This window comes from Aotus nancymaae, unplaced genomic scaffold (genome assembly GCF_030222135.1).
Source record: "Aotus nancymaae isolate 86718 unplaced genomic scaffold, 86718_ANA_hifiasm-v0.15.2.pri h1tg000019l, whole genome shotgun sequence".
Lineage (NCBI taxonomy): Eukaryota > Metazoa > Chordata > Mammalia > Primates > Aotidae > Aotus > Aotus nancymaae.
Genome location: NW_026988431.1, coordinates 56,985,237 through 57,000,252, shown reverse-complemented (window position 1 = coordinate 57,000,252; position 15,016 = coordinate 56,985,237). Strand labels below are relative to the sequence as shown.

The 15,016-nt window shown below is 32.3% G+C and overlaps 1 protein-coding gene and 1 long non-coding RNA gene across 2 annotated transcripts in view; one reads left to right on the top strand and one right to left on the bottom strand.

The window, feature by feature from the left end:
* Positions 1-2,953: 2,953 nt before the first annotated feature.
* The window catches only part of LOC105713607 (uncharacterized), a 167,211-nt gene continuing 155,148 nt past the window's right edge, over positions 2,954-15,016 (bottom strand). The window contains exon 7 of the long non-coding RNA XR_001106594.2: positions 2,954-4,390. This is a non-coding gene — a long non-coding RNA (uncharacterized LOC105713607). The remainder of the gene's footprint in view (positions 4,391-15,016) is intronic.
* The window catches only part of BCHE (butyrylcholinesterase), a 58,411-nt gene continuing 47,425 nt past the window's right edge, over positions 4,031-15,016 (top strand). Inside the window, exons 1-2 of the mRNA XM_012447361.3 lie at positions 4,031-4,180; positions 10,274-11,801. Of these exons, the coding sequence (XP_012302784.1) occupies positions 4,066-4,180; positions 10,274-11,801 (1,643 nt within the window). The 5' untranslated portion in view covers positions 4,031-4,065. The remainder of the gene's footprint in view (positions 4,181-10,273; positions 11,802-15,016) is intronic.

The following is a 15,016-nucleotide window of genomic DNA, read 5'->3' as shown; positions in this document are numbered from 1 at the left end:
TGATATCTCTGGATAAATCTGCCTTCAAACACCTGCCACATAAGGGTGTGAGGGTCTAGTCCCCTGGCTCCAGAGATGTGTTCATATTTATTCTGATTAAGAACATTTACCTTTTTGCCAGAATTGTTAGAAACTTATTTCTAGTCAACAGTCTGTGTATAATTTTAAAATATTGAAAAAAATATATATATATATGACTGGAACAAAGTGTGTTCCAATGCATACGTATATATATATATGCATTGTTACACATATATACACACTTCATTCCAGTCATATTTATATATATATATTTTTCAATATTTTGAAATATGTATGTGTGTGTGTATATATATATATATATGTGTGTATATATATATATGCTTTGTCCCAGTCATATTCAGTTATTCCAATTCTGGGAAAATAAATTAAGAAAATAATCAAAAGATGCACTCAAATATTGATATACAAAATGCCTATTGTAATAAAACTTACTTAAAACAATCAGAAACTAACCTTAGGGTATGTATAATTTGGAGCAAGTTATATCCTCTGTGGCTATATTTTCTCAACTGTAAAATAGGGATAATAAGTGTACTTATTTTAAAGGTAGCCATGAATTTTAAATGAATTAATGTATGCAAAGTGCATAGAATAATGTTTTCAAATAATATTTATTACCTAACGTTATTATTAGCATCGTATAAGTAACAAGAGATACAATGAAATATCTTATGCCCATATGATAATAAATCACACAGTAATCAAAATATTTCAACAAGAAATTATTATCATAAAATAAAAAGCAAGAAGACTAATGATAAGCCATTTGACTACCACTATATTTATGTAACTATAACCACATACATAGATTTAAAAATATTGAGTGGAATACACAGAATGATCTTCTCTTTCTCTATGATATGTAAAATGCAGAAATATACTTTTCTTTGTTATCCACATTTTTTCAGAGAATGCAGTGCTATTGTAAAACGATAGAAAATTAATAAAAGTCTAGAGCACTTTTCTGGCATCAGTATGCCTAAGGAAGACTAATATATTATATATTACTAATGTTTTTCACACTGTCTCAAATCTTACTGAATGCTACCAACTAGAAAACAGTGGTAACTGAGTTAAAATGGGACCTGAAGCTGGAAATCATCATTCTCAGCCAACTGATACAAGAACAAAAAACCAAACACCACATGTTCTCACTCATAAGTAGATGTTGAACAATGAGAACACATGGACACAGGGAGGGGAACATCACACACCGAGGCCTGCTGGGGGTTTGGGGGGATTGGGAGGGATAACATTAGGAGAAATACCTAATATAGATGACTGGGGGATGGATGCAGTAAGCCACCATGGCATGTATATACCTATGTAACAATCCTGCACAATCTGCACATGTACAGAACTTAAAGTATAATAATAATTTTTAAAAAGCCACTGGTATTGGCTAACTGAAAGTGATCACAGAGCCAAGACCATAATGATTGTCCTGCCCAAACTTGAGCATATATGGTTGCAAAATCTGAGCAATGTGAATGCCTTGTCAAGTGTCTTGTGGTATTTCATCAGTATCGCTTACAAGGCATACTCAACATTTAACAGCAGGATCCTCAACCACCCAGGTTGTAAGGTAATGGAATAGTGCTTGCCTACTAACCCTGAAAGAAACTCACTGTGTGTGACCTACATCCTCTGGCTGGATGTGTGTGAGAAAATGATGACACCACAGAAGCAAAGCAGCTGCTGTAAGTTGAGCCACAAAGGAAGAAGCGCTCAATACAGGAAGAAGAAATGCTTTAGAGGTGCACTGAAATAATGACTCAAATAATGTGGCATAGCTGTGAAATCATGAGAGAAAAAGAACCACAGGGGCAGTAACAGAAGGTGGTTCTTTGAAGTAAGGACAATGAGCAGAAGAAAAATTGCCAACTTCAGTAACCAGTTGATGTTGCTAGTTAGCCAGTTTAAACATGCAGTAAAGATAGAGATCTGCTTGGAACCAATTATTTTATTGTTTAGCTTTTTGTTTAAAGATAAAAATTAAGTATGTGTATATATGTGATACACTTTATATAACAGTGAGTAGATACAGGAAGCATGTAAAATGCTCTGCTGAATTCTGTAACATTACAAAACATGTCTTAATACTTGCCAGGTTTGATAGGAAGACTGACTGTATGCTAGCACAGGAAACAATGCAGTGGACTTGTGTCAGAAAGAAGAATTTTGACATTGGGATTTTTTTTAATCACATGTAATGCACTCATGAACTCTCATGTGGAACATCAGAATTGCAGTATTTTAAACAGAAATGCCATCACTATACAAACCATTGCATATTTGTCAGTATACTTCCACTTAAAAAGTCTTTTCCTGCTTTTATTTATTTATTTATTTTACTTTTTATTTTATTTTATTTTATTTTTGAGACAGGATCTCACTCTGTCACCCAGGATGGAGTGCAGTGGTATAATCATGGCTTGCAGCCTCAACCTCCTAGGCTCAGGTGATCCTCTTACCTCAGCTACCTCCCAAGTAACTGGGAATACAGGCATGCACCACCACGCCTGACCCATTTTCTTGTAGAAATGGAGTTTTGCTATGTTGCCCAGACTTGTCTTGAACTTCTGACTGAAGCAATCTGCCCATTTTGGCCTCCCAAAATTTTGGGATTACAGTCATGAACCACTGTGCTCCTCCTCCTTTTTCTCCTTTTTAGATAGATTATATATTTTGTAATTTGTATGGAACTAACTTGTTATTACACAAACTATATTCTAAATACATTATAAATTATTGTGGTTGTGATATTTATTATTGAATCAATACTGCCTAAGTAGCAATTTTCACAGACAAGACAATTTTAAAAGATCAGCTACTCTGTTTAAAGCAGTTGACATGAAATATCAGACTAATATAGATTAAAATTATGTTTCCCAGCAGTTACTAGTGGTAAGAAATATTTTGATTTGTGTAAGCCTTAGCTTTCTCATCTGATAAGGTGGTTAATAATATTTAACTCTCATATTTGTTGGAATAATACAAAATATTTAAATTGTCAATTATAATGACTGTTGTAGAATGACAACAGACGCCAATTATATTTGTTTGTTTGAAAATTTAACACACTATTAAAAGCCAAATGAAGTGCTTACCTGCAAATATTAATACATGCCTTCTGTTTAGTCCATAGTGAGCCCAAAAGTAAGAGCTTTAAAAGTGAAACCTACCACTTACCAAAGATTAAGACTATATGGCATTGAGAAGATAGAGATTAAAGAGCTCATTAAAGGCTTTAAAAAAAATTATTTTCCTGAACATCATTTCAAGAAAGGTGAGCTCCGAAGACAGAATATATTCTCTAGAGCATGTGCACTGCCAGTTGATAAATGTGTCTCTTCTATAGAGTTTGGTGAAAATCATTCATTTTATGTTCCTGTCTTGACCAGAAAATTGTGGCTTCTCATTTTATGTGACTGCCTGCAGGGTCTTCTGAATAGGAAATTACCAAGGCTGAAATTTGTATGACTTAAATAAGTGTTAGAGTGTGGGGATTGAAAGGATATACATTTCAGAGACATCCATTCAATTAATAGAACTAAGATTTTTATTTGCACAGCTTATATCTAGAGCATTCTGTTTCTTATTTTCTCTTTTACTATCTTCTCTAACTGCACAGTTAGCACAGATTGAAACTATAACGGATTTTGATAATAACACTCTTTTAGAATGATGTGTACATCTTTAAATTTTAAGACAAGCGTAGGAAATATGTATATTCTAAAAAAGGAAAGAAATCTTAAAAGTTCAGATAGTGTTAAAAAAAACATGCATTTTCTGTTACATTTCAGGTAATTTTAGTTAAAGAAGCTTCTATGCTTTTTTCTTCATTCTTAGAAGAGTCCCTGCAGTTATCAAGCATGAATCCCGTAATCCTTCTTCAAATGAATCACTATTGCATTCACACTATTAGCCTCTGAACAGATGTCAGAAAGTAAAGATTGGCTGACTCTAGATCAAGTTGCTGCTGCCAAATCTCGCGAGCTTTGTCAGTAACAGTTGATTGTAATGTCAGTGCAGTCCAATTTACAGGCTGGAGCAGCAGCTGCATCCTGCATTTCCCCGAAGTACTACATGATTTTCACTCCTTGCAAACTTTACCATCTTTGTTGCAGAGAATCGGGTAAGTTGCTCTGAATTTACACCTTCGTGTAGAGATCTGTGAAGCTCATTCTGTGGGATGAGAGTGATCTCTTCACGTGTTTGTTGTGTCCCTTTGGCGCTCTGTGGGGAGCAGTCACTGAAGCTTGCAAATGGGACAGAGGAAGCGAGCCAGCAGGCACGTGCATCAAATCTTCCTATTATTCAGGGAACGCAGACTTTGTTTATTTAACTGCTGAGAAAAATAATGAATTTATTCAAAGGAGCATAGCACGTGTGGAATCACTGTGATACATATTCTTAATGAGTTCCCTAAGAAAAAACATTCATACTGGTTTACCTTTAAATGCATTGTTTAGTGAATCTCTCCATAAAAGTAATCTTTGACTAGTCTTACTCTAGTTTTTGCTTTTTAAATTGTATAAAATTAATAGTTATTTACTTTTTGCTGAATAAGGTACTTTTCTCAGTCAACATTTTGTCACCTAAAACTTTAACAATAGTATTTGGCAAATGAAAGATCTAAGTTTATTGCATGTAAAAATAAAAAACAAAACACCAAACCTATTTTCTAATTTGATTTACAATGATTTACGAACATGTCCCCTTTGCCCTTTTTATTCACTTTTATATGTTTGTTTAAATTGTAGCAAAATATTTTATATTTGCTATTATTTTATTATTATAAAAATGGTAAGAAAATATACTTTCTGCTCATCCTATAATCTTATAAACCTTTTATTTTAATAACGTCAGTTGCACTTTAACCAGGGAATTAAATATTAAGAATTATAAAATGTATGAATGATTAAAAGTATACTGAAATATGATTTCATTATTTATGATTTCTATTTGCTATATACTTTGATTTTTATGATTATGTTGTCTACATTTTTATGAATGTATTTCGTGATAATAAACTCAATTAGGAATTCCTGTCACTAGTCTGTGTAATGCCTTCCTTAATATAATCCATCTCATGGTCGCAATAAATACAATTATGCTTTTCTTATATAAATAATTACTTTGTTTAAGAATAACCGTGAGCTATTCAAGTGTGACTTTAACATTTGAACAAAAATCTTCAGAATTTTCTCTGGATATGAAATAAAGTAGTCTTTTGGATGCCAAATAGAATTTCTAATTGGATTATCATAGTTCTGTTTTGTTCTCCAATTTTTGTTGTTGTTGTTTGTTTGCAACATCCTATTTTGTTAATTGTAAAAATATATTTGGGATGTACTCTAAATTTCATTTTTATAAAATATAAGCTAATCATAGCTAAATAAGTCGCATCTTACTCCAAAAATTTAGTTCCTTCTTTGATTCATTTCTCGGTAAGTATAATACATTTTTACTTTGTATATTGTCTTCATTTTGATGGTTGCTTGCCAGCATCTACTCATTCTTACCAAATTTAGATGGTCCCAGATGTTAAGAGAATTGTAATTGAATAGATATCAAGCTAAGAGAAGATTTAATATTCAAAGAAGACTCAAGAAATCTCTCTAATAAATGATCAAATTATTCACACGATGAAATGTTTCTGAATGTTCTTCCTTATTGAGAACAGATACACATCGTAAGTTTCTAATATCTAATGTAGTGTCTTCTACATGTGTACATGCCTAAAGCATAGCTGAAGAATCCTTGAAAGACAGTGATGTAGTCTATTTATAAACAGACTTCCTCAATTCCCCACTTCACTTAGGCTGCACAAAACAAGCTTTTTAAGTTTGGTATAAAGACATAGTTGTTCTGATTTCATCAAATACATTTAATAGCCCTTGTTCTAGATGATATTAATATTATCTAGATGACCCTTTTCTGCCATTTTAAGAGGGTTTATTTTCAAGTAGAAATAAATATTTAATTGTAACTTTTTAAAAGATAGGAAAATTACTGTATATACAAGGAAATTATTATGACTATTTGCTTGTCCATCTTTAAAAACCTTGGTTGGTCCTTTGTTTTGAACATCTGGTTGATATTCATGTATGGCAAATAAATAGCAAATAAATTATTTTATCACATTCATATCTTATAGTATAACGTTTTATATTATTTCTTAATTTCACCTAGGGAATTTTGATAGTACTTTCAAAATTGAATTAAAAATGCAAAAGAAAAATTTCTCCACTTTTTATTTAAAAGTTATTGTTTTAGTAGTTTAGCATTTTCAAAAATTGCCAGTGAATTTACTCAATTCCAATCAAAAACTCAGTTCCTCAGAAACTCAGTTCTTCAAAAACTGGGATTTTTAAAAATTTCAAACAAAAACTCCTGTCTTTATTTCCAAGATTAAATACTCTTTTGATAAATAAATTGATCTAAATTCAGATACACAGATGTACTTGTGAAAATGTGCCTCATTCTTTACGATAAACATATTATGTTCTTTCAGAATTGTTTAATGCGACAGTATCCAATTACACCAGAATTTATAGAAATAAATATAATAAGGTTTTGTCGAATATCCTATTTATTAATAAAAATTTTGAGATATAGACTCAATATTTTTATTCTCTTTTTATTTATTTCTCTTTTGATTGCTCAATTACATGATAAACATATTAAATTTTTAAAGTCTTTTAATGGGAAAACTACAGAGCAACATGTTAGAATAGAGAATACCATATTATAAAAAAGACACAGTGATGCAAAAATAAAGTACTGCAGTTAAATGTAAATATATTAGCCTACAATATACTAACAATAATCTGCATATTTTTATATTAAAATGCACATTAAATATATCATATAACACTCTGCAACAATATATGTGAGTTGGCATTATATTGTCATTCTGGCAATGAATGCATGCTCGCAAAGATTTCTTTGAATGCTACCAATTACATTATTTATAAGTTGATGACTCAGATATCATTATTAAAAAATTAAAGATTTTAATCATTATTATATAACATGATTTACTCAGCACAAAATATAAATATAAACATGTAATGTATTTTTATTAAATCAAATTAAGTTTCAAGGGAAGATATTACAACCATTTAGTTGTTATAGCAACTATTTAGCATAAACAATGAAACATCACATTTCATAATTACATAAAACACAAATACAGTTTTGTAGTAAATATTGTACTTGCTTGCAATAAGATTATTAAATTGTTTGTAGAACAAGTTTGAAAACTATCAAAGACCAAAACTATCAAAGACAATTTGGTCTTTGGTTTCTAAAGACAAACTAATATTCAACTATAATCAAGGGAAAATATAGATGATTTTTGCATTAGACTTAGAAGAACATTAACTGAGCTAGGCAAGAGGGAGAATGGGTACAACCAGGGATGCTTTGCAGCTTAGAACAAACCTACCCAATCAGCTTTGCCCCTAATTCCCTTTTTCTTCCCAGAGGATGTTTTCAAAACAGAAAAAAAAAAAGTCACCTTGGCATTTCATTTTTCTCCAGATGCTCTCCTGCATTTATTTAAGTGAAAGGGATTAGTGTTTAACAAAAGAAAAAATAACTGAAATAGTAGTGCCTCTAAAACTTATTATGTCTGAAAGGTTACTAGTGTCAGGTAATAGGAAATTTTAAGTCATTGCTTAATTTTATTGACTGATTTATTTACAATGATTTGTAATACAGTCATACAATACATAATGAAGTTTCAATCAATAATGCTGGTCTTATACAATTACAATATTTTCACTGTACCTTTTTTATGTTTACATATGCATACACTTACCATTTTCTTACAATTGCCTGCAGTATTCAGTACAGAAGCATGTTGTACAGATTTGTAGCCTAGGAGCAACAGACTATCCCATATAGCCTAAAGGTGTGATAGGCTATAGCATCTAAGTTTGTGTGAGTACATTCTCTTATGTGTGCACAATGATAAAAGTGCCTAGCAATGCATTTCTTAGAATGTATCCCTCATTAAATGGCATATGACTGTACAACAAATTGTATTTATTACCTAGTAGTACTTAAATATCATGAGGGTAGAAAATACTGTTAAAATGTTTTATTGATCTTAGCACACATCTAATTGTACCAAATACAACTGGAAAAGTAGAAATCTTGTGGCTTGATTTTTGAAAACCTTATTATAGAAATCATTTTATATGTAAATATATATGCATATACATATGTATATGGGTAGAATTGCATATAGATATATTCATTAAGCATCAAGCCCCGAACTGAATGCTCCAGACCATGGATTAATAAATTCAGATATTTATTGGGATAAAAAATACTTTTAAGTCACTGGCTGTCCTTTGAGCATTGGTGAATTAGGCTGATACGAAATATGATAGCTTAGGTCTGGGACATAGGCATCAGCATAGTTCCTTATTCTCTTTCTTTTGAGAAAATCTAAATTAAATAAACAAAGAGAAAGCTAATACAAATGCTTAGTGTTTGTAGGTTGGATTTACAATTAAAGCATGAGAAAAAATAATAAAGGAAAAACTATACATTTATGGACCTTTGGACTTTCATTATTATTATGTGAATGAGAATCAGTATTTGTAATTGACTGTATTTAATCGGATTTCTTGAAGTTATATAAAGACATTAGTTCTTTTATGTCTGGGCATGGTGGTTCACGCCTGTAATCCCAGCCCGTTGGGAGGCTGAGGCGGGCGGATCACGAGGTCAGGAGTTCAAGACCAGTCTGGCCAACATGGTAAAACCCATCTCTACTAATATACAAAAATAAGCTGGGTGTGGTAGCACATGTCTGTAGTCCCAGCTATTTGGGAGGCTGAGGCAGAAGAATCCCTTGAACTCAGGAGGCGGAGGTTTCAGTGAGCTGAGATCGCACCACTGCACTCCAGCCTGATGATAGAGCGAGACTCCATCTCGAAATAAAAGAAAGACATTAGCTATTTTAAATGATATTTGCATTACATTTTGCTGTCCATCTTTGTCACAGAGTTTCCAAATCTGATTTCAATTTCTTTTTCATTGAAAAGAAACTCAAGTTTGCATTACGAATTTCTGATAAAACTTTGATCTCCCCAAATAGTCTCATGTCATCCAATAAATATTATTTCATAAATATCAAATACTTATGATTTTGTAGGTAACAAAGATTATTTTTGCTTCTGCCATGTGGCCCAACTATTTTCCAGCTTTGATCCTCTGATTTCAGTCATTTTTTTTCACTATCAAAATACAAGTAATTCTGAGTGTGCTAACACATTTAGCTTCACTAGTTGCATATACTTTAATCTGTTAACCAATTGCTGTAACAAATATTAATACATGTTGAGTAATAGTGAGTATGAAATTTCTCTTAAGCCATTATCTTCTCCCAGACATTATAATACTAGCCACTGGTTCTCTCCATTGGCATTATAAATCTGATAGAGAAGTCCCTTGTGTTTATTAAATTTTAGAGAAACTGCCTGGAATGTATCCTCAGTCCCTGCTCTTTATTTTTTCCATAGCTCTTACTAATGGTAGCATGTTTGTCAGTTTTCACAATGTGTAGAATAAATGGCTACTACCATATATTTGTTACTTAATAGTCTATGAATAAATTGTCTAAATTTTCTTCGGTTCATATACTAGGATTGTATAGAGAAGCTATCACTTGGCAAAAGGGACTACAGAAAACACAAGGAAAACAGAAAAGAACAATAATGAAAATCTATTGATCCTTAAAAGTTCTTAACCTACTTATCAGTTCTGCCAAATGCCAACCAGGCATAATATTTCAGAGAATATTCGAGCTTGTATTTTCTCTTCTTACCAAGGCAGAAATTAAGTCTGATGTAGGTGAACTACTGTTTACTGCTTTTTTGGTGGAGCTGTACATATAGTCAGAAGTAACATTAAATATGACTAGGACAAATTTTCTCTTCAAAATACAACCTCTCCCTAACAAAGATTTGACAGTAAGTATCTCCAAAATAAATATTTTTTAATTTTCCATTTCACTATTTTTTTTTCTAAATTGAAAACTGAAATATCTCTGTTTTCTATTTTTTTCTACGTAGGCCTTTATTGAAGCAGTTTTGTTTTCATAATTTGTAGAATTAACAACTACTATATTTTAAGTAATTCTCATCAATAAAGTATAATATACTATATGCAGAAGGCTTATAAAACATTGTATTTACCTCTTTTTCAGAAATCAGTATGTATAGCAAAGCCGCAATAATCATAAGCATCAGATTTCTCTTTTGGTTCCTTTTGCTCTGCATGCTTATTGGGAAGTCACATACTGAAGATGACCTCATAATCACAACAAAGAATGGAAAAGTCAGAGGGATGAACTTGCCAGTTCTTGGGGGCACAGTAACAGCCTTTCTTGGAATTCCCTATGCGCAGCCACCTATTGGTAGACTTCGATTCAAAAAGCCGCAATCTCTGACCAAGTGGTCTGATATTTGGAATGCCACAAAATATGCAAATTCTTGCTATCAGAACATAGATCAAAGTTTTCCAGGCTTCTATGGATCAGAGATGTGGAACCCAAACACTGACCTCAGCGAAGACTGTTTATATCTAAATGTGTGGATTCCAGCACCTAAACCAAAAAATGCCACTGTAATGATATGGATTTATGGCGGTGGTTTTCAAACTGGAACATCATCCTTACATGTTTATGATGGCAAGTTTCTTGCTCGGGTCGAAAGAGTTATTGTAGTGTCAATGAACTACAGGGTGGGTGCTCTAGGATTCTTAGCTCTGCCAGGAAATCCTGAGGCTCCAGGAAACATGGGTTTATTTGATCAACGGTTGGCTCTTCAGTGGGTTCAAAAAAATATAGCAGCCTTTGGTGGAAATCCTAAAAGTGTAACTCTTTTTGGAGAAAGTGCAGGAGCAGCTTCAGTTAGTCTGCATTTGCTTTCTCCTGGAAGCCATTCCTTGTTCACCAGAGTCATTCTGCAAAGTGGATCCTCTAATGCTCCATGGGCAGTAACATCTCTTTATGAAGCTAGGAACAGAACGTTGGCCTTAGCTAAATTTACTGGTTGCTCTAGAGAAAATGAGACTGAAATAGTCAAATGCCTTCAAAACAAAGATCCCCAAGAAATTCTTCTGAATGAAGCATTTGTTGTCCCCTACGGAACTCTCTTGTCAGTAAACTTTGGTCCAACAGTGGATGGTGATTTTCTCACTGACATGCCAGACATACTACTTGAACTTGGACAATTTAAAAAAACCCAGATTTTGGTGGGTGTTAATAAAGATGAAGGGACAGCTTTTTTAGTCTATGGTGCTCCTGGCTTCAGCAAAGATAACAATAGTATCATAACTAGAAAAGAATTTCAGGAAGGTTTAAAAATATTTTTTCCAGGAGTGAGTGAGTTTGGAAAGGAATCTATCCTTTTTCATTACACAGACTGGGTAGATGATAAGAGACCTGAAAACTACCGTGAGGCCTTGGATGATGTTGTTGGGGATTACAATATTATATGCCCGGCCCTGGAGTTTACGAAGAAGTGCTCAGAATGGGGAAACAATGCCTTTTTCTACTATTTTGAACACCGATCCTCCAAACTTCCGTGGCCAGAATGGATGGGAGTGATGCATGGCTATGAAATTGAATTTGTCTTTGGTTTACCTCTGGAAAGAAGAGTTAATTATACAAAAGCTGAGGAAATTTTGAGTAGATCCATAGTGAAACGTTGGGCAAATTTTGCAAAACATGGGTAAGTGCCGATTTTTGTCATTGTTCTCTGGTTTGGTTTGATCTGTTTTGCTTAGCTTTGCTTGGTCTCTGGCATAGACTTTATTATAAAGACACAGAAATATTTTAATTATTTATTCTATTTGTACCTAAGCGGGTTTTATTTTCTCTTATGATATGCATTTCAACTCCCTGTGTCAGAGTACTTAAAAGAAATCATCATCATAAAAGTTTATTAAAAAGTTCTGATTTCATCTCCAAAATGTTTCAAAGTATTTTAACAATGTTAGCCAGTTTGTACAAAAATAGATGCTTACTTGGAGAACTAAAATTAATGTGAGAATACCTTTTAACCTGCAAGTTTACAATGTTCACAGATTTGGGTAAGAGTGGGGCTGTTTCTTCCCAAGCTTTTCAGCTTGGTACCATGACACCTGATACATGAAGTAATATATGTCTGCTCAAGAAATTGAAGGGACATGATAGTGATGCAGTTGACCCTCAGAGTATCCAAAATACACAACATTTCTCATTGGATTTTTTTTTTTTCGTAATAGACCTGTTCAGAATCGAGGCAGCCTGTGTTTGACTGGGGCCAAGAAGGTTTAGCTAAGCTGTTCTCCACCCGAGCAGTCTGATGGATAACATTAGATAATCAGAGACATTACAAAAAATGTATTTCCCTCATATATTATAAATATTTTAATATTATATCCTCAAGAGTCAGAAGGAAATAAACACTTAGAATATATTTTCTAAGTGTATGTGTGTATCTATAGAAAATATAGTAGTTTTTTTCTCTCACTATATTTGTAAAACAAAACCACATTTTATACATAGGAGTAAATTGTACCAATTTGAATAATTAAAAAAAAATAGAAATTTAGGAATTTATTTCTATAAGAAGTGTTTACATAAATCATAAATGGATTGATGCAGTAATTCAGTCTGTCACACTCTCTTTTATAGCTAAACAAAATGCTGACAGTTATATTACTGCTTTCTGGTGTTCTTTTCCACCCTCCATTTGGAATTCTTTGTACTTCATGATTCTGTATGTGTATTTCTGCAAAACCAATTGTACAATCCTTTTCTAAATTGTTTAACACTTACCCATTGTGCATAAAGTTATAATTATTACACCTAGCATTAAAAGGCCTCTTTAATTTTGCTGCAATTCATATTACCTAGTAATACCTAGCTTCTGGGTAAGCCAGTTATGGCACAAATACCAAAGATTCTGAGCTTAACTGCACCTTAGAAGTTCCTTCTTGAAATGTGCCTGTTTAGAACACCTACCTCTTTCCTCTTTAATGACGAAGTCCAACTAATCTACTACACATCTTATGCAGCATTTCTTTAATTCCTAGATTTGCAGTTGCTTCAGACCTCTTGTTCACTCTCACAGAAGTTGACTGTCACTTGTCTATATCCTGCCTTTTATTGTAAGCTGATCCTCCTCAACTAAACTAAACTAACTTCTTGAAATAGAATCTGCGGTTTCGATTTGATATTCATTGAAGTAATATGATGGGTATGATCATACTTAACAATATTTGGCTAATGATTAAATGAGAGCTGATAAAAGATAATATAAGTAAAAAATATTATATTGTCTTTTCAAGATATGTGGGTCATTATATTATCTGTAACTGCAAAATATTTTATTTCTTCTCAACATCAGCATAAATTTCTGCTCAAGAAAATAAGAAACAGCTTATTTTTAGAGCTGCATTAGAATTACTTATTTCACCCTCTGCTCTCTCCCTCAAGGATATATCCATATTAAATCATTTATATTTTTTTAATTCTTTTTTTAAATTCTAGGAATTTTAAACAATTTAAAGATTTAAGGATAATTTTTAAAATTATCGAAACCTAAAATTTTGAAAGGATTTCTTTTTTTGCATGTTGAAATTATTAAGGAATTTATATTTGAACGTATTATATAGTATTTGCACAAATCCCTTCACCAAGAAATTAATTTTCAAATTATAATTGAATTTACTTTTTGTTATATTTTTCAACCAATAAATATTACAGAACATCACTACAATACACTTCTTAGAGGTCTCTTCAGTATATCAAAATAATATCAATTAAAGATGCTCTTAACTTGAATAGTGTACTATCACAATGACAAGGTATGAGGTACATACATTCTATTATTAGAATTTAAAAGTGCTGAAATGATGACACTATCTAACATTTTTTAGGTAGAAAATTGTGTTCCATAGAAGAAAAGTGAATTGCAACTAATAGGTGACAGAACAAAGATTAACTGTCACTCGAGACTATTAACTTTCATTTCCTCATATTATATATTCACCAGGCTGATTTCACCATGAATTCTTAAAAGCAGTCATTACGTATGCTTACAAAATACAAGTTTGGTTGCAAACTTGTAATTTTAATGTGTTAGCATGCTTATACCTGGTTGGTTAATGTTGCAGAAGTAAGAGCAGGGAACAGGCTAAAATTAGACATCATGAGATTTAGAGGCAAGTTTAAGTTTGTGAGACTGTCATCGGGCCATCTAGTCCAATTATTATCAGACTTATAATTAGATTTTCTGACAGAGAATAGCTCATGTGGCTTCCAGAGTGAAGAAAAGAATTCTTACTCTCTGATTCTGTAATTATTTGTGATATATTATTATAATTAACCCAATGGAACATTTTGATGATTTTGAAAAAGGGTCAGGGCTTAAATCTCCTTGGATTTATCTTATTGCTATCATAACAGCATCAATGTTCTATCATTTTAAATCCTTTTTTCCACCTTATAAATTAATTTAGGAGTTACTCAGAAAGGAATAAGGCAAAAGTGCTAAGTACAGTATTCCTGTAACTTTCCTTAACTTTAACATAAAGAATATAAATGCAGGGGGGGAAAATGTATACTCATTAGTGTAATGTATTTGAAAAGAAAGAATTCTGTTATAAGACAATTTAAAGTGTGCATAAGATCACTTTCAGAACTATTTCAGAGTGCAGCAGTATTTTACCATGAATGACAGGGGAATGAGATAAAGAAATCAGATGTCCCCAAAAAGGCCAAATCTATAAAGAGAGTTATAAAACCGAGATATGTTTCATAATGCTCTCTCACAGTGGAGTAGAGAAAAACTAATGTATTCTTAGCATAAAAGGGCTCATTAAAACATGGAAAATCACATTTATAGGATCCACTTACTTGGAAATAATTTAATTTATTTTCAATGTTTCCCCAAATATT